The 19,506-nt window shown below is 37.3% G+C and overlaps 1 protein-coding gene across 3 annotated transcripts in view; it reads left to right on the plus strand.

Annotated features, from left to right (window-relative positions):
* The window catches only part of LOC106063106 (glutamate receptor ionotropic, NMDA 2B-like), a 123,028-nt gene that overhangs the window by 77,201 nt on the left and 26,321 nt on the right, over positions 1–19,506 (plus strand). For all 3 annotated transcript variants that reach the window (XM_056019549.1, XM_056019552.1, XM_056019550.1), the window contains exons 5-8: positions 1,410–1,609; positions 11,634–11,750; positions 17,055–17,191; positions 18,904–19,105. In XM_056019549.1, coding sequence (XP_055875524.1) covers positions 1,410–1,609; positions 11,634–11,750; positions 17,055–17,191; positions 18,904–19,105 — 656 coding nt within the window. The remainder of the gene's footprint in view (positions 1–1,409; positions 1,610–11,633; positions 11,751–17,054; positions 17,192–18,903; positions 19,106–19,506) is intronic.

Here is a 19,506-nt window from a genome sequence, read left to right on the forward strand (position 1 = left end):
CATTTGAAAGGAATGAATTTTTTTTTAGAAAAATAGACATCAATTTAAATTAACAACCTAATTATTTACCCTTCACTCCAAAAAAATAATCAATTACATACCCCCATTACTGCCAGCAACGATATTTCACTGCCAGACAAATCCAAGATGTAATGAAAAACGTCTTTAGTTCTGGAAATTTTGTGTTTTCCACAGTCAAGTGTCTAAAAGGTTCTTTGCAATGCTTTTAATATGATACGGGGTTTTCCAGCCTGTTAAAAGTACAGAAGTAGAAGAATTCTTGATCTGGTAAAAGAAAAATAAGCTCCGCCTTCTCACTGGCGTTGACTGGTTTGGACAAACAATTTTGTAGCAATGTAGTTTTGTTATAGTTGAAAGAGTTATCGTTTTGGATTTAGACAAACTAAGATTTAGTTCAAGAACAGATTCTTGGATTCTGATTCATGCCTTGTCTCCTCAAGTCCTCCCACACACCTCCCCCCCCTCTATATATTTGACTTGTTCATTTTATTGAATAACTAAGCATCGCATTTAAAAAATAAATGTGAACATGAAAAAAAAAATTCCAAACTTTTTTCCAGCTTGGAAACGGATCTGCTGTAGAGAATAAAAACGCTTTCAACCTATTTCCCATATTAGTGTCCGTGCCAGTAGGACCAATAGATACAGGCAATAAATATATCAACGGTGTTCGATCATTATGATTCGAAATCCTTGGTCACGACCAGAAACAAGGCTAGCTAAGACCGCGAGCTTCAGTCCTGACCCGGAAGTATTTTGTGTCAGAGTAAGCTCCCACTGAGTTTTTCCATCATGTAATTGCTGCTATATAGGCGAGCAACAAGTAACGACGGTCCGTTAATTTCAATGTTTTCAATCATCCACTAATTGACGTTCAAATTGAACGCTGGAAATAACTTGAACGGACTACAACGGGTTGATTGATGGTTAAGGGGATCAAGAACTTTTAAGTGAAGCGGAGCGCTTGTCTATTTGAAGAAAGGCACATTTACACCCACTTTAAATACAAATATTTTCAACTTACTATTTAAAAAATTACGTAGAATTGATGGAAAGGGTGCTCCCTCTCCCAGGAACTACGGTAAAATAAAATAATCGTACCAATACTGTCAACTCAACAGGCAAGATGCATGTGCTGTTAATTGGCAAGAAGGGGTTGTTCTGGTAACGCTAAAACCAGCAGCACCTCTCTGTTTCATCTTTGGAAATGATTCCTAAATGTCATCACTTGTTGGAGACCTGCTACTTGACATACGAATAGGCTACACAAATATTGACACAAACATTACCGACATATATGTCATAGTCCGCTTCCCCTCCCCCTTTCCACTTAATGCCCAAACAGGTAATACAAATGTTTTAAGTGTGTTTTTCCAACTGGTCCACAGAGAGAACCTGACAATCTCCAGCTGAATATATCGCCCACACTTCACCATCAAGCCGCCGCCATGCTGAACGTACTGCGCCACTACAACTGGACAGACTTCAGTCTGGTCTACACCTCGGACACTGGCCACGACGCATTCATTACCGCCATCAGGCTGCTGGTCCAGGACCTGAATACGCAGAGTGGAAGGAAAGGATTCAAGTAAGCACTGGCATAGATATATTTCTAGTGAACTCTAAAGCTCTAGAGTTAATTGAGTTACTGGCATAGATATATTTCTAGTGAACTCTAAAGCTCTGGAGTTAATTGAGTTACTGGCATAGATATATTTCTAGTGGACTCTAAAGCTCTGGAGTTAATTGAGTTACTGGCATAGATATATTTCTAGTTGACTCTAAAGCTCTGGAGTTTATTGAGTTACTGGCATAGATATATTTCTAGTGGACTCTAAAGCTCTGGAGTTTATTGAGTTACTGGCATAGATATATTTCTAGTTGACTCTAAAGCTCTGGAGTTTATTGAGTTACTGGTATAGATTATTTCAAGTTGACTCAAAAGCTCTGGAGTTTATTGAGTTACTGGTATAGATTATTTCTAGTTGACTCAAAAGCTCTGGAGTTTATTGAGTTATTGAAATCAATTCTTTTAATGGTAGGGGTCATTAAAAATGGGGTTACCAAAAAAAAATGGGGAAAGATCAGTAACCATGTTAATATTAACGATATATACATTTATTGTTACATTTGGCGCCTCTGTCAGCCTACACTGTTAATTTATTGTTACATTTGACGCTTCTTTCAGCCTACACTGTTAATTTATAGTTACATGTGACGCCTCTGTCCGCCTATACTGTTAATTTACTGTTACATGTGAAGCCTCTGACAGCCTACACTGTTAATTTACTGTTACATGTGAAGCCTCTGACAGCCTATGCTGTTAATTTACTGTTACATGTGACGCCTCTGTCCGCCTACACTATTAATATGTAGTTACACTTGACGCCTCTTTCAGCCTATAATATTAATTTACTGTTACAATGTGACGCCTCTTTCAGCTTGTTCCACTATTATGTCTCTTAAATGAAACAGTATAATAGAGTTAGTGGAAAACAAACTAAATAAACAACACATGATCTTTGAATGGCATACACATCTAAAAGCACTTAAAGACATCCCCAACTCTCTGTCTCTCTCGGTGTCTGTCTCTGTCTCTCTCGGTGTCTGTCTCTGTCTCTCTCGATGTCTGTCACTGTCTCTCTCGGTGTCTGTCTCTGTCTCTCTCGGTGTCTGTCTCTGTCTCTCTCGGTGTCTGTCTCTGTCTCTCCAATTCCCCCTATAACTGACCCACGCTACGCTAACCTTAACTACCAGTTACACTACTACTGTCATCCTGACACATCTATCCATCTTGGTGAAACTTTTTATATTTGTAACTGACACAGATTCTGGTCATCGGGTCTACATTTCAATCACACTCCACATAAACCTGTAGTTGTCTTTCATCATAGCGAGAAGAGCTGTCATGTCAGTGGCTATTTTTTGTTTTATTAAACACTCGTGTTATAGCTAACATACGATATATTTTTTTACAACCATTCTTAATGTGTTTTTTTAGGTCTATACGGAAATATCTAAAGATCTGCAGTAATTCTTTATGCTACGAAATTCAGAAAATAGGTCTACTCAAGATTTCTGTGTGTGTCCAAAGTGTCTAGCCTTTGGAGTGTATTATTTTATAGTTTCATTGCCAGTTTTTTTTTTAAAAGACAATACGTCTGCTCATTTAGCTCGTGATTTGCTTTCCCGCTTTGAAACAATTTTCTACATCGGATGTCGCCCAATCTTTTCCGCCCGGGGGGGGGGGGAGCATATACATTTCTGAACTGAATGTCCCAGGCCTCATCACAGCACTGAACTGAATGTCTCCCAGGCCTCATCACAGCACTGAACTGAATGTTTCCCAGGCCTCATCACAGCACTGAACTGAATGTCCCAGACCTCATCACAGCACTGAACTGAATGTCTCCCAGGCCTCATCACAGCACTGAACTGAATGTCCCAGACCTCATCACAGCACTGAACTGAATGTCCCAGGCCTCATCACAGCACTGAACTGAATGTCTCCCAGGCCTCATCACAGCACTGAACTGAATGTCCCAGGCCTCATCACAGCACTGAACTGAATGTCCCAGGCCTCATCACAGCACTGAACTGAATGTCCCAGACCTCATCACAGCACTGAACTGAATGTCCCAGGCCTCATCACAGCACTGAACTGAATGTCTCCCAGGCCTCATCACAGCACTGAACTAAATGTCCCAGGCCTCTTCACAGCACTGAACTGAATGTCTCCCAGGCCTCATCACAGCACTGAACTGAATGTCTCCCAGGCCTCTTCACAGCACTGAACTGAATGTCCCAGGCCTCATCACAGCACTGAACTGAATGTCTCCCAGGCCTCATCACAGCACTGAACCGAATGTCTCCCAGGCCTCTTCACAGCACTGAACTGAATGTCTCCCAGGCCTCTTCACAGCACTGAACTGAATGTCCCAGGCCTCATCACAGCACTGAACTGAATGTCTCCCAGGCCTCATCACAGCACTGAACCGAATGTCTCCCAGGCCTCTTCACAGCACTGAACTGAATGTCTCCCAGGCCTCTTCACAGCACTGAACTGAATGTCCCAGGCCTCATCACAGCACTGAACTGAATGTCCCAGACCTCATCACAGCACTGAACTGAATGTCTCCCAGGCCTCTTCACAGCACTGAACTGAATTTCCCAGGCCTCATCACAGCACTGAACTGAATGTCTCCCAGACCTCATCACAGCACTGAACTGAATGTCTCCCAGGCCTCATCACAGCACTGAACTGAATGTCTCCCAGGCCTCATCACAGCACTGAACTGAATGTCTCCCAGGCCTCATCACAGCACTAAACAGAATGTCCCAGGCCTCATCACAGCACTGAACTGAATGTCTCCCAGGCCTCATCACAGCACTGAACTGAATGTCTTCCAGGCCTCATCACAGCACTGAACTGAATGTCTCCCAGGCCTCATCACAGCACTGAACTGAATGTCCCAGACCTCATCACAACACTGAACTGAATGTCTCCCAGGCCTCATCACAGCACTGAACTGAATGTCCCAGACCTCATCACAGCACTGAACTGAATGTCCCAGGCCTCATCACAGCACTGAACTGAATGTCTCCCAGACCTCATCACAGCACTAAACTGAATGTCTCCCAGGCCTCATCACAGCACTGAACTGAATGTCTCCCAGGCCTCATCACAGCACTAAACAGAATGTCCCAGGCCTCATCACAGCACTGAACTGAATGTCCCAGGCCTCATCACAGCACTGAACTGAATGTCTCCCAGGCCTCATCACAGCACTAAACAGAATGTCCCAGACCTCATCACAGCACTGAACTGAATGTCCCAGGCCTCATCACAGCACTGAACTGAATGTCCCAGGCCTCATCACAGCACTAAACAGAATGTCCCAGGCCTCATCACAGCACTAAACAGAATGTCCCAGACCTCATCACAGCACTTAACTGAATGTCCCAGGCCTCATCACCGCATTAAAGTGTAGAGTCCAAATGAACTAAGACTTGTTGGCTTTAACTTTGGAGGGGGGGGGAGTGGACAACGTGGCCGAATATAGCCTGCGGGCCTTTGTTTGGTCAACACTGTTTTGTAGAGGACCTCTACCTACGACCCTATTTACAATGCTGAATCCTTTATATTAGTTCAGCTAAGCTTTTATTTTAATGCCTGCGTTGATGGTGTCTTCGGTTTTTAGCTCCACACAGCAAATTTAACCTTTTATTAATAAATATTTACAGATGTCAAGCTCAGTTTAGAAGTATCTAAAAACACAAACTGAAATTACAAAATGTCGAATGAGTTCAAAATGAGGCCTGTATCTCAACTTAAAATAGACTGCTTTCACGATAGAATAAAGACACGTGGTCCTGTCTTCCGTCTCTCCTTCGCCGACGCGCTTTTATCTACTCGTCTGCATTTCAAAAACACGAGATCCAGCAATGCCGCCTGAAGATTTTCTGCCATCACTGAACCCGTTTCAACTGAACAACCACAACACAGAAAACGAAGACTTCAACTTTTCTTTCATCTGAATTGGCTACTCAAGTTTTCTGTTGTAAATAACCAATCATGTGTCGGTCCATGTTTATCTGTGAGTTGCCCGAGTCAAGACAAAAGTTGTTACTTCTAAAGTTCACGACCCAGACCCCCCTCCCCCAGGAGAACATTTGCTCAGTGGTGGTTGGCTTTTTTAACTCGGCCATCCCTCCTTTACCTTTATGTCTGTCTAGTGGTCCAATGAAATTTATTTACCGCGTCACGTGGCTGTGTGTTTGACTTGCGAAGGAAATCTAGTTCTGCGAAAAGTTGAAATATGAAGTGATGGCGATCTGTATTGACCAGTCCGTTATTTGAATACCAATGTCAGTGTTTATGTTCAACTATTTGCTTAACTCTGTTAATCAGCCACACATTCCAGATAGAGTAAGAATAAATCCTTAGCTCTTTGTTACTCCTAAATTCAAATAGATCTCTACCCGTGTTTCTAAAAAGTCAGTTCAATAAACTTGATGGTGAAATTGATTACTCCAGCTTAATAATACATTGCAGATCTAACCGGGAAAATTAGCACATTTAATGCCCACACTTAAAACCACATCTTAATCTTTCAACTAACATTAACTTTCAAAACACACATAGGCCTACACATTTCAAATTTGAAACTCATTTAAAGCCTATATTTGATTCACTCGTCCACATTTAAAGCAATCATTTAAAACCCGCATATAAAGAACTCATCTAAAGCCAACATTTAAAGCCCATATCTAAATCTCACCTGAAACCCATATCTTAAACCTACATTTGAAGCCCATATCTAAGACTCACATTTGAAGCCTATAACTATAACTCACATTTGAAGCCCATATCAAAAACTCACATTTAAAGCCCATATCTAAAGTCCAAATGTAAACGCCGAATAAAGGACTTGCTCCCCATTTTAATCGACGGCAAATTTTCATACGCACTCAACTTTGGCGCCCAAAAAATTATAACTTTTAACTTCTTACAGATGTTTACATATAACCTTTAACCTCTCTCTGCTGTTTACACTCTTCATTGCTTCCAAGAAACCTGCATCTGTCTGCCAAGCATTTGGCTGATAAAATATATTTAATGTCACTTTTTTTTTTAGAGACGATGTCTGACATGAAAATTGATTCCCCCCTCCCCCACCCCCGTTTCATTAATTCTCAACTTCCCTGTAATTTTGGCAAAACCAGAGAAACATCGTATTGATTTGATTTGAACAGCCACATCTGTCCAGTGCCAGCACCATCTTGTCACAGTCTCACCGTGTGACAGAGTGCCTTTAGACCTACGATTCAAAGATGTTCCCACCACGCTTTCAACTGTTCATCTATCACAGTACACTGGATGTAAACACTAGAAGACTTAGATATCGACGGTACCAGACATCAAATTGTTGAAAGTAATTAGATCTAGATGGCTAAACAGTAGGAGAGTGACTTGACAAGAAAATCAATTGCTTGACTTGTTCATGTACAAACAGAAGAGAGAGAGAGAGAGAGAGAGAGAGAGAGAGAGAGAGAGAGAGAGAGGACTCTTTGTTTTAAAACCTTAGAAATTAAATCGCCAGCTTAACATCCGTTTGGTGGTCTTGTAGGTTTCTATTACATGCTTTGATTTCAATGCCTTCTATTAATAAGCCACGTGGGCGTATAATCTTTCACTTATTCTCTCACTCTTTCTTTCTGTCTGTCTTTCTGTCTGTCTCTCTTTCTCTCAATCTAATCTAATCTAATCTAATCTAATCTACTCTACTCTACTCTACTCTAATCTGATCTAATCTAATCTGATCTAATCTAATCTAATCTAATCTAATCTAATCTAATCTAATCTAATCTAATCTATCTATCTATCTATCTATCTATCTATCTATCTATCTATCTATCTATCTATCTATCTATCTATCTATCTGTCTTTCTGCCTGTCTGAAAACCAGGTGAATAGAATGGAAAACAAAGAACTAGGGGCAACAAGTCAGTGGAATCGTTCAATAGACTCCACTAAATGGATCACAGGCCGTGGGCAGTGTTGTCAATATGTTTAAACTCAACAACACGCCGCTATCTAATTTTAGGCTAATTTTAACAATACTTATACCAACTCACTCTGTCTGGCTGGTAAACATTTTGATCACGTGATTTCTCACATATCCATTCTGGGATTTAGACTAAGACTAATACTAAAGACTAAGACTAAAGATTAGTAATGGGAACTAAACTAACTTTTAAAAGTTACAACCAACACTATTGCATATCCGTTAAACGCGCAAGGAAAAAAAACTGGATGATCTTGTCAATATGGACTGCAAACTCGACAGTACACTATATAGAACTACACGTGTACGTCTATCTGGCCAGGTTGTTAAAATCAGTCGGACACATTGTCTATTTACTTTCTGGGCAGGGAGGGTGTATAACTATTTTAGTGTAAAGATATATCTACGAACATACTTGACTCGCCACGCCAGTGTGTTATTTTCTTGTCTGACCTCTCCACATTAAGCAAACACTATTGTATAACGCTTAATGCAGGGTAGTTTTACAGTATTATCGACTACATACGAACAGTACACTAGGCCTACATGTGGTCATGTGTATGTCTAGCTGACCAGTTGTTAAAATCAGTTGGACACAGTCTATTTACTTTATGGTCAGAGAGGGCGTGATTAAGATTTTTTTTCTAGATTTGGTTACCCACTAAATATTGACCTAACTCACTAATTAGATTCCCACTAGAAACAGAAATTAAACACCTCCACATGGCTCACAAAAAAATTCCGAACAACCTCATTCATAATACTGCATAGAAGCTTTAACATTTTATAATACTGCTAATATTTACTCCCATAACTTCTATCAGGATCTTACTTTACCCTCTTCAAATGCAGACTGTCTAAATAGTTGTTAACTGCATCATTTTTTTTTTTGATAATCGAAGTTATTGATATCGCATGACCTGAAAATTTGGAGTGCGTTTCAACCCTGATCACATGTTGAAAAGTTTTACAAATTTTAATTAAACTTTTTAGTTAGTAACTAAAAAAATTAATTAAATTTCGATCATTTATTAACTTTTATTTCTAGTTAAACAATGGCATTAACTATTTTTTTTTTAGTTAAACTAAAAGTTTCTAACTTTTTAGTTCACTTCTGCCCATCACTACTTAAGACTAAGACTAAAGACAGTGAGTTTAAGCTTTGTAACAATAACCCATTTTTCAATAATTACTGGTAATATACTATTCTGTTTGATACTAACATGGGAAATACATTCATAAATATTAAGCGATATGGCCAAATATTGTGGGTTTTGTCCCTTTTGATACTATTGTAAGTAACTGCCCCCCTCATCCTTTTCTCGGAGCCAATTGAAACTTTCCACAATTTTGTATTGTACCAAACAAAACATGAATCATTTAAAAAAATAGTTAATTACTTATTGGTAATTAATAATTGTATTTAGTTTGATATCGAAAAAGAGAAATAAATTCTACATTATCTATACTATAAAGTAGAATGTGAGGTGTATGTATGTTACTTATAGACATCAAAACCGCTTGACCAATCTTGATAAAACTTGGCAGGAATGTTTCTTGGGTACCAACTTAGACCTTAGTGTATGTATTGTAGCCCTAAAACAAACTTAAAACTCTAAAAAAAAATAAAGTTGTCCGACTCTATTACAGCTATAGTATTTTATGGATCTAGTCCATGTCTACAATGTTGACATGAGAAAAGATGGAAAGAAATTAGACCTAGATCTAATTTTAATAAATACACTTTGCGCAGATAGTTTTTTACTTTGACACATGAAAATACAAAAGAAGATCCTTTGATTTCATTATATAATAAAATTAACCTTCAATTTTGTGTTTCAAAAGCATTTTTTACATAAATAGTTCCTTATATATGTAACTACAGATTTCCTGACGAACATTCTTTCATTAGACAATACTGTAATGAATCGCGTACTAAAAATTAATTCGTTTAATTGTTTACTTTATAATCCCATCCCTAGATCTAAAACTCTAATTCAACTCTGAGATGATAAAACTTCTCTTCGCACAGATAGTTTTATACTTTAACACATGAACATACTAATTAAATTCCATTCATTTCATATTTTGATCAAATAAACATTCAAATTTGGTTTTCTAAAGCTACATTCGTTTACAAAAGCTGCGAAGCCGAGTTGAGATAGGCCTAGATCTATATTCATTCATGAATCGCGTACTAAAAATTATTTCGTTTAATTGTTCACTTTATAATCCCATTCATTTAACAAAGCTATCGCTCTTTTCGTTTTTAATAGATATGAATGTATTGGCTTCGGGTAAACCCATTTTCGCAAAACTAATTTTATTTTCGTAGCGAAAGAGAAAAAACTTGAAAGGATCATTAGCTAAGTTTAACATACATCTAAATCCAATCCACTAGATTAGTAAACACAAACTTAGACCCGCAGGCCGCGGGTAATGTCAGGCTAGTCTTCTATACTATAAAGAAGAAAGTAAGGCGTATGTATGTATGTGACGAATAGAAATAAAAACCGTTTGACTAATCTTGATAAAACTTGTCTGGAATGTTCCTTGGGTGCTAACTTAGACCGTAGTGTATGTATTGTAGCCCTAAAACAAACTTAAGACCCTCAAAAAAAAAAAGTTGACCGACTCTATTAAAGCTATAGTATTTATGGATCTAGGCTTTGTTTACAATGTTGACATGAGAAAAGATCGAAAGGATTTAGATCTAGATCTACTTTTAAGAACTAAACTTTGCACTTATAGTTTTTTACTTTGACACATGAAAATACAAAATATAGTTTATTGATTTCATTATTTAATAAAATTAACCTTCAAATTTGTGCTTCAAATTTTTTTTTTACATAAATTTGTTCTTTATATCTGCGAATTTAGATCTCCTGACGCACATTCTTTCATTAGACATTACCGAAAGGTTACCCTTTCATTCATTCGCATAATCTAATAGAAAAGATCACGCATGCGCAGACGAAATGTTACGAAACTGTGTTTTCCTAGCTCTAATACACTATTTCAGCTCTAAGGAAATAGAACTTCTCTTAGCAAAGATAGTTTTATAATTAAACACTTGAACATACTAATTACAGTTCATTAATTTCATATTTTAATCAAATTAACATTCAATTTTTTTTTCTAAAACATTTTTACATCCATTCGTTCGTCATTTGTGCAACTCTATTCTTGATATCGCGTGCTTCTAAATATAGATCTATACATAAGCCAATGTTTTCAATAAAAAATTGGATTCATGTCCATTAGCTATTTTTAGCTCCATTCATAATACTTCTTCATTCATGAATTGATGCATTCACTTTACTTATAATATTATTATTGTCTTTAATCGTTTCTAATGCACTATATCAGTGACTACATCAGCAATACACAAACTAAGGCCCGCAGGCCGCGGGTAATGTCTGGCTAGTTGATAGATATTGAAGGTCTTCCCCTGAGATAAGCTTTTTTTTTGTTTTTAAGTATTTATTGTTTTGCTTTTTTAATGCTTTTTCTCTCCCCTATGATTGGTCGTAAATAGAAAACAACAACAACCCTACAACTCTTTACAAAAACATTGAGTAAATACATTAAGATGGTCTATACTTCATAGTACTTCCTACTCGACCGGTACATGCTGGCAATATTGCAGAACTGTACAATCGACTATTAATATTTTTATTTATTTTTTGGTCATGCAAATATCCATTTCTCTATGTGTTTTCTATCTCAGCCTTCTCGTATTGTAATATTCTCTACCTCTGGGATTTTGGGAATGTGTGTGTGTGTGTTTGGTTAAGTGAATGTATGCCGAGCTTGACTTGTGTGTGTGTGTGTGTGTTTGGTTAAGTGAATGTATGCTGAGCTTGACTTGTGTGTGAGTGTGTGTTTGGTTAAGTGAATGTATGCTGAGCTTGACTTGTGTGTGTGTGTGTGTGTTTGGTTAAGTGAATGTATGCTGAGCTTGACTTGTGTGTGAGTGTTTGCATACTTGCTTGTCCATGAAGTCAATCGATCGTGTCAATATGATCCATTGTCTACTTTCAGGTTCAACATCATCGACGAACTGCTCATCAGTAATACCACGGACGTGTCCGCTATTCACGCGGACTTGAAGAAGCTGTACAAGTCTGATGCTCGTATTATATTATTATACTGTATCGAGTAAGTATTGACCATAGCCATTGACCTTTTATTGGCATGTCAGTAGGTCTAACCTTCTCACTGACCTTTCAATAGGAACGGGGATGTGTAGAAAGCCCAACATGAAACCATTCCTCTAGCATCCATCTTAGGACTATTTGTTTCGTGTTCAACTATTCGATGAATAGTTTTACTTTTTAAAAGTAATGCTTTTTATCATCCTTAAAAGTACAGATTTATAGATATCTGCACTCTACAATATGAAATGATGACTGATCATCACTAATTCTCCGACTTTCCTTGGACGATAACATAAGAAAATTGAACATGTTATTACATAACTAAAACCTAGAATAACTAAGTCATTTTAAAGATCACAGCGTTTAAATTTACAAAAAAAAAACAAAAAAAAACAATTAGAAAAAACATTTTTTTATTCGCAATTTTGATCTAAAATGTTTTTTAAAGCCGACATTTAAATTATATTTTCTTTCACTTTAGGCCCTTAATATTACTATTTTGGTGTGTAACTTTCATTCCAATTTTTTTTAGCGACCCCCGAAAGGTTTGTGTTTGTTTAGTTTGTGTGGTCTGTCTGTCCGTCCGTCCGCCCCGCTTAGATCTCTTAAACTAGAAAAGATATAAAAAAAAATCCGACATCATGATATTTTAGACTTTTCAAAGTTCTGATGCAACGTCTTCTTTTTTCTTTTCTGAAAGCGAAAAATTTAATTTTTAAAATCAACTATGCAAGCAGATTTTTGATAAAAACACACTATTTTTTACAACAATTCACTATTAATAGTAAGAAAAACGGGAGGTTATTTAGTAAGGGTGATGACTATTTACCATATTTTTAACACATTTATGCAAACAGTTTTAGATTAAAAAAAAATTTTTTACAATTTTATTGCCAAGGTAAGGAAATTCTGTCATACTAACTACTACATGTACAAGACAAATGTTAACTTTTATTTTTAAAGAGAAAAAAAACTATTTAGTATGCATATAAGTGGAACATAATTTAAAACAACAATTAATAAGTAGTTTTTCATATTATCGCTGCTCAATCTCATAGCACAACACTTCTATACTAAAGAAAGGGGAGCATTATTTTATTTTTTTACGGAAATGTTTTTTTTTTGTTCTTGAGGCTTTGAATAAGAAATTGACCCTTAACAGAACAATTAGATCAATTAGATATTCATTACATGACATTAGTCAGACCAGGTTCACATCAAACTTCTCCTTCACTTTCACCTATCCTTTGGTCTGCTAGACCGTTGGGGCACCACATAATATCTGTGAACATTCTTTCTCCATTATTCTCTGTCATTTGCCTTGGATAGAATTTCATTCTGATATTCTTTCTGAAAATATTGAAACCTGCCTTTTTACCTGTCTGGGTGGACCACTTCGGGGGCCGATTTTGACTTTGTCTTCCCACACAAACTGTTTTTGTAATCTTGTTTAAATTTATGTTTATTTCTACACAGATTTAGATCTAAAAAAAATTTTCTCTCCAGATCTAGATGATTGTCAGAGTTAATGTGAGGGTTATCCTTTGATCAATCTGATTATCAAATATGTATTTACAAAGAACATGAAACATCCATACGAAGGCGCGTGCGTGTGTCTGTGTGTGCAGAAATTAAATACAGTTTGAAATGTTTTGACTGTAGTTAATGCTAATAAGTACACGGCAGACCAAAGGGAAGTAATTTACCCAGAAGCAGGAAAGAGATACTGGCTCTCTGTCCGGTTGTCTCCCATCAACTAGCTCATCATTTAATCACATCCATTTATGGTGGAAAACGAGTCCTTGAGCCACACCAGTTCCACTTAGCTAGTGACGCCGGATGCCGAGCCCACGAAACGTTTCTCTGTATTCCTAGTTCCTATACTGTACAACCACTAACTGTGAGATGCCGTCTATGCAGCGTGCGTCCCCCGCGAGTTGTCTCCTGCGTGGCGTATTAGATGGGTTAGGGAGACTAACTAGAACTTAATGTGGAAGCTGAAAGTCAAGCTCATTTTGCCTGTTAACACATATATCTCCCCTATCAGACGTTTCCACGAGGGTACCACAATGAGGATGGAAAAAGATACCCTCCTAGATTGAAATACCACTTTAACTTCCTAAGGGTCAATGTATAAATGTATATAAATTAGGGGCGCACCGGATAGTATCTCCGGCTCCGGCTTCTGCCGAATATTCGGTCTTTATCACTACTCGGCAATATTCGGCTCCGAAGGAATATCAGCGCTGGATAGTTGGCCGAATAGTCCAATGTACACCTTGTATCTATTTAATATGCTTAAAATGGACCACATTCGATTAATGTATGTTATAGAATGTTTAAATGTTTATATTGAAAACATAATAATGTGCTTAAAAATAGGGCCTATATGAATAAGCACCAAACATCTTTTATTATAAAGGCAAGGCGTGTTAATATAAATAGACATGAAATTTTACATTATAAACGCGCGTTACATACAGAGCAGCAATGGCTGGTACATTTTTTCATTTTCTCTTGACCTTTGCGTGGGTTAGTTAAACATGTTAAGATGTTATATTCCTTGAAAAAGTCTCGCTGACCAGACGTCTGTGTAGCTGTGTGGGTATATCTCCAGAGGTAGAGATGAACAGCTCCCACCCCCTTTTATTGGTTTAGTCCATCACATTGAGTTCATTGATAGACAGGTGACCATAAGTCAAATACGATGGACATGCACTCTCTAGAAGTCACACTAGGGAACTGAGTTTGTTTACTTGGTAGTAAATCTTAATTAGTGGGCTGGACTTCAAGCCACGCCTCTACCTGCGTAACCAGACAAGGAGTTTGCTCATTTGGAGAAAAATCTCAATCACGTGGCTGGACTACAGGCCACAAATCTACACGAGTACCGTACCGAGTTTGCTTACTTGGATATAAATCTCAATTAGTTAGATGGACTAAAGATCAGACACCTAAACGAGTGACCTCTTGCTACACAGAACACTAATCGCGAGATTTCATAGCCCAGTAAGTCAGTAACTAATTATTTTGTAGAAAAAAGTACAATACTAAGACTTGTGTATTTTAGCGAAAAAGACACGACCTATCTTTAAAGGGAGAGCTAAACACTCCCCTACTCATTTTATTTATTAAGTCTTGGCCCTTGATTTATTGATAGACGTTGATTTTTGTTTAGCTAGAATGGATGAACACAACATACAAAGACAGCATACTACACTGTGGATAAATATAACGGTTGATTTGCTGGAGTGCTAAGAAACATTTGACCTCTGTAACTAGTGTACGGGTATACTAAATCTACATGCTTGACTGACCATGCTAATGTGTTACTTTTTGCCTTACCACTCAACACTATTACGAATTCCCAAGGGAAAAAACGTGTGATGGTCAACACCATCAACTATACACACTACACTAGGACTACGTGTGTAGGCCCACTACGTCCAACTGACCAGGTTATTAAAATCAGTCGAACATACAGTCTATTTATTTATTTGGGTAGGGAGGGTTGATGAGTTTTTTCTTCTATATTTGATTTTCCTAATGCTATTAGATCTATATAACTGTGGTCTAAAACTAAATCTCAATAACAGGACTACATACATCAATTTAATCTGTTTCAGCACCATCTAAAGTTCAAGCTATAAATAGGTACAATTGATCTCCCCGCTGCCGTTTGCCGCAAATGAATTAATCTAAAACAATAAATATTGACCTACAACGCTTCAGATTTCTACTATTAACAAACAGCTACTATTAGTATTAAGTTCTTGAACCCAGAACAGGAAGCGGTCCTTAAACTTTAAATGACAAGCCTGATGATCAGTTGTTTGTCTGAAATTCATGAACACATACATGCGACCACTATTCAAGCCAGATTGCACTTTTGAGAGATTTACATTAGTAACTAGTTTAATATGTATTTATATATCCCATTGACTATCCCACACACACCCTTTACAGTTGGTGGCCTCGTAGATACACACACTCATGTTACACAGATTAATTTGTGATAGGCCTATCTGTTTATAAATACTGTTAAGCTTCAATTCATCAACTAGTTACAATTAGTAACAGAGTTTAAAACAATAAGGTCAATAAAATGAAAAAAAATCAAAATGATTTTGAATATGATATTTAACAGTTTTACAAAATGTTCAACAACACAAGCTATTTACAAGACATGTAGGTATCCGACTCCGGCTTCGGCCGAATATCAAATTTTACTCTCCAGTCATATTTGGCTCCGGTCAAATATCAAAAAGTACTATCTGGCGCACCCCTAATATAAATATCTATATATATAATCCGTTTATAAGTTTGAATTTGCTGTATGATTTGATTAATTTTAAAAACTAGTCGACCCACGGCGTAGCATACGTCGCTATTTTGCAGGGCCGGATTTAGGCCACTGGAACCTATGCGACGGCAGTGGGCCCCGCACTTTCATAGGACCCGCACTAATTCTAGGTTTTAATTATTAAATTAAACCATTTTATAACTTAAAACATATTTCCTTCGGCCGCCTAATTTACCAGGAGCTCCTGGAAATCTCCCGAATTTGCAAAATATACGAAAAAGTCCTAGAAATCTCTGGAATTATTAAAATCTTTTCAAAACTCATATTTTCTGAAATCTCCTGATATATATAGACAAAAATTGTCATTTTGGGGTGTCATTCAATATGGAAAACGCCAATCCTACGCGCGATGAAAAAAAGGCATTATGCTATATCCGTAATTGTGGAATCTAGTGAAAGAAGCTTCTCGCGCCTCAAACTAATGAAGAATTACTTGAGGTCAACGATTCTCGTAGATAGATTAAAATATTTGTTAATTCTTGCTATTGAGCGTGATCTATGTAGGAAACAGAATTTTTATGATATACTGTATGACTTCGCTTCACACAAGGCTCGTGTAGTAATTTTGTGAGTAGTAAAGAATGAATAAAATGAAAAGACGAATATATTTTCTAATACAAACTCTTAATTAAATTTCAATTATTATCCATATCCCTACCCAAACTGGTTAAGTCCGGCCCTGCTATTTAGTGATTTAAAAATGTAACCAATCGATGACGACATCATGAAATTAACATTCTGGGTTCACGTAGGTCTCACCAGTCACAGGAAGCGGCAAAATAAAAATGTAGCGCCCATGGACTACGCAAGCTTTATTGTCATCAAATTATGATTTATAAACTAGATGCTATTGATGTGACATAAAACAATAGAAATGTTTCATTAATAATGAACAACTTGAACAGCTGAATGAACATAAAATAAAATGTTCGGTTATTTCAGAATGGACACTATTAAAATTCTGGACGCCGCCAAAAGTCTTAGATTGATGACAGACGAGTACCTCTGGTTTCTAACATTTGAAGCAATCAATAAAAACAGACTTCTGGTGGCTAATAATCTACCTGTAGGAGTTCTCGGTTAGTTTATTCAGTGTTGTCTTTCTCTTGTTTTTTTTCTCTACTAAAATGTTTGAGAAAGGACAGATAACTCATCTCTACATTTAACAACATTGAACTACACAGTTGTCTCCTGCTAAGCTTGATCTTCATATGGTGCAAGGAGTTTCCTAGACTAAGGGTAGGGACTATTGGCTTTAGGTAGGCTAGATTTAGTTTCTCTAGCCAGTCCAGAATAAATGTCACTAGTAGGGAGCTGAATAGTTCCGTAATGCTTTACTTGTATATTAAATAATCATTTTTATTAGATGGATTCCTATATGGAACACAGATTAAATAGCTTCCACTTACGCTGCCTGCGACGCATAATGTTCCTCTCCTGGAGGGATCGTGTCACAAACCAGGAAGTTTTAACACGGGCAAACATGCATAGCATCTATGCTCTCCTTCAACAGAGAAGACTACAGTGGCTTTGTTATGTCACTCGCATGCCAGATGGAAGAATCCCTAAAGACATCCTTATACGCTGAGCTAGCAGAGGGAGTCAGACCCAAGGGCCGTCCAAGACTAATCTACAGAGATGTCTGCAAGTGAGACATGAGAACCATGGGCATCGACCAAAGTATGTGGGAGGAGATAGCCCAAGACCGGACAGCATGGAGACAGACTGTACGTGCTGGTACGAACTTCGCCGAATGCAAGAGAAACGAAGCTGCACCAGCTAAGGGAAAGAAAAAGAAATCTGCCCTGTCAGCTAGCCCTAGGACAGATGAATATGCACGCACGAACTGTGAATAAATCTGCCGTTCCAGAATTGGCTTGATCAATCACTCCAGATTCTTCCCCATCTCAAGACTTAACCAAAGGCAGTGACTCATCTGGGCGCATCCATTATCTTCCTAGACAGAAAGAGCCATATATTCCTTAACCTGGAATCAGGAAAATATTAACATACTTTTTATAAATACACAATATAATTCAATTTTATTTGAATTGTAAAGAAAACACAATAAACTTAGCTGGTAGCTGTTTATTCCTATGTATAAATAACCAACTGCTCAGAATTACCTGTATATTAATTCACATTATATGGAAATTCCAATGTCTATTATGAGCAAGTGATTGTTTTTGCTCGAAGCTTTTAATTATAAATAAAATATTTATGTTATCAATAAGACCTTGATCTGTAAAAAAAGTACGTTATGTGACTTGATTTTGTAATACAAATTTTATTATTTTAAACCATTACATTACTTGACAATAGGTAATCTCCGGCAATAAGCTCTCGTTCATTTGATAAGCTCTACCTCCATCGATAAGTTCTTTTTCAATTGATAGATATTCTCTCCATCAACTGCTCTCCCTCTATCGATAAGCTATCCGTTTATGGATAAGCTCTCCCACTATAGATAAGCTCTCCCATATAGATAAGCTCTCTCTCTATTGATAAGCTCTCCCATCATGGATAAGCTCTCCCACTATAGATAAGTCTCTCTCTATCGATAAGCTCTCCCATCATGGATAAGCTCTCTCTCTATCGATAAGCTCTTCCACTATAGATAAGCTCACTCTATCGATAAGCTCTCCATTAATCAATTAATTCACTCTCCCTCGATGAGTTCTCCGTTGATAATTTTTTTCAATATCGCCCACAAAAAAATGAACTTCACCTGATTAAGTCATTTTATAGTTTCTAAACGTGAGCGCTTGAGCATTTGTTTACTCATCTACAGGAGTGTTCTATGAATATGGAGAGATGGAAATGAAGCAAGCTATTGAGATAGCGGTCAACGTGTGGCTTAGAGCACTACAACAGTCTGTCCAGACCAGTGTATTGTCAAGTGGTATCTTTACGAGACTTCCTTGGGACATAGCTAATTTAAAATGCCATTCAAAAAATTCACTACAATGGAGGGATGGCCCCAAATTTTTTGAGTAAGAAAAATCAAACAACTCAAAGCTAGCAGTAGCGTTTTATCCTTAATCATAGTCATGATCATGCATAGGCCAGTGGTGTAAACATTTATTAAAAAGTAATTCATGCAAGGCTTCAGAAAACGTATCTCGGCCTCCTTCAGTTGAACATCGACAATGGTTCATCTCGTACATCAGCAATGGTTCATTAGATCAACTATGGTTCATTAGATAGACTATGGTTCATTAGATCAACAATGGTTCATTTCGTAGATAGACTATGGTTCATTAGATCAACTATGGTTCATTAGATAGACTATGGTTCATTAGATAGACTATGGTTCATTAGATCAACTATGGTTCATTTGATCAACTATGGTTCATTAGATCGTCTATGGTTAATCTCGTAGATCTACTATAGT

This window comes from Biomphalaria glabrata, chromosome 2 (assembly GCF_947242115.1).
Source record: "Biomphalaria glabrata chromosome 2, xgBioGlab47.1, whole genome shotgun sequence".
Lineage (NCBI taxonomy): Eukaryota > Metazoa > Mollusca > Gastropoda > Planorbidae > Biomphalaria > Biomphalaria glabrata.